This window comes from Bison bison, unplaced genomic scaffold, assembly GCF_000754665.1.
Source record: "Bison bison bison isolate TAMUID 2011002044 unplaced genomic scaffold, Bison_UMD1.0 scf7180017845916, whole genome shotgun sequence".
Lineage (NCBI taxonomy): Eukaryota > Metazoa > Chordata > Mammalia > Artiodactyla > Bovidae > Bison > Bison bison.
This window is the reverse complement of record NW_011476489.1, coordinates 33,919-34,434: the sequence shown is the minus strand read 5'-3', so window position 1 is coordinate 34,434 and position 516 is coordinate 33,919. Positions and strand designations below refer to the sequence as shown.

General features: G+C 68.8%; 1 protein-coding gene across 1 annotated transcript in view; it reads right to left on the bottom strand.

The window, feature by feature from the left end:
• The window catches only part of SNED1 (sushi, nidogen and EGF-like domains 1), a 71,373-nt gene that overhangs the window by 42,849 nt on the left and 28,008 nt on the right, over positions 1-516 (bottom strand). Inside the window, exon 8 of the mRNA XM_010837792.1 lies at positions 3-98. Within this exon, the coding sequence (XP_010836094.1) occupies positions 3-98 (96 nt within the window). The remainder of the gene's footprint in view (positions 1-2; positions 99-516) is intronic.

The window sequence follows — 516 nt, the reverse complement described above, 5'->3', positions numbered from 1 at the left end:
ACGCCCACGTTGGTGGTGGTCTCCACCTCCGCCATGTCCAATGTGCGCGAGCCGGGGATGCTGAAGTAGCGCTGCCCGTCTCCCGCGTTGAAGCCGGCCTGGGGGCGGTTTGGAGAAGGCGGGCGGGGGCGGGCTGGGTCTGCAGGTCTCCCCAAAGCTCCCAAGGCCCGCCTCCCGCGTGGTTGCCTCGAGCTGGGAGCGTTAAAGGGTCAGGCGTGTCCGTGCCACCCTGCCTCCCAGCCGGGCCCACCCTAACCTGTGGTTCCTCCCGTGCTGACCTTGTGGTGTCCTGGCAGCCCGCTCCCCGCCCCACCCCACCCCTGCCCCGCCCCTTCCTGCTCTCTCCTGGGCTTCTGGGCCTCCCCTGGGGCCAGGGGCCGGTGTGATCTTAGAAGAAAGTAGAGAGCCGGGAGGAGAGGGCGCTCTCAGACCCTGGGCGGGTTGCACTTGACCGCCCTGCATGCCTGGGATTTTCTGCTGGCCACTGACCTTCAGACCACGGCCGTTGGCCAGGCC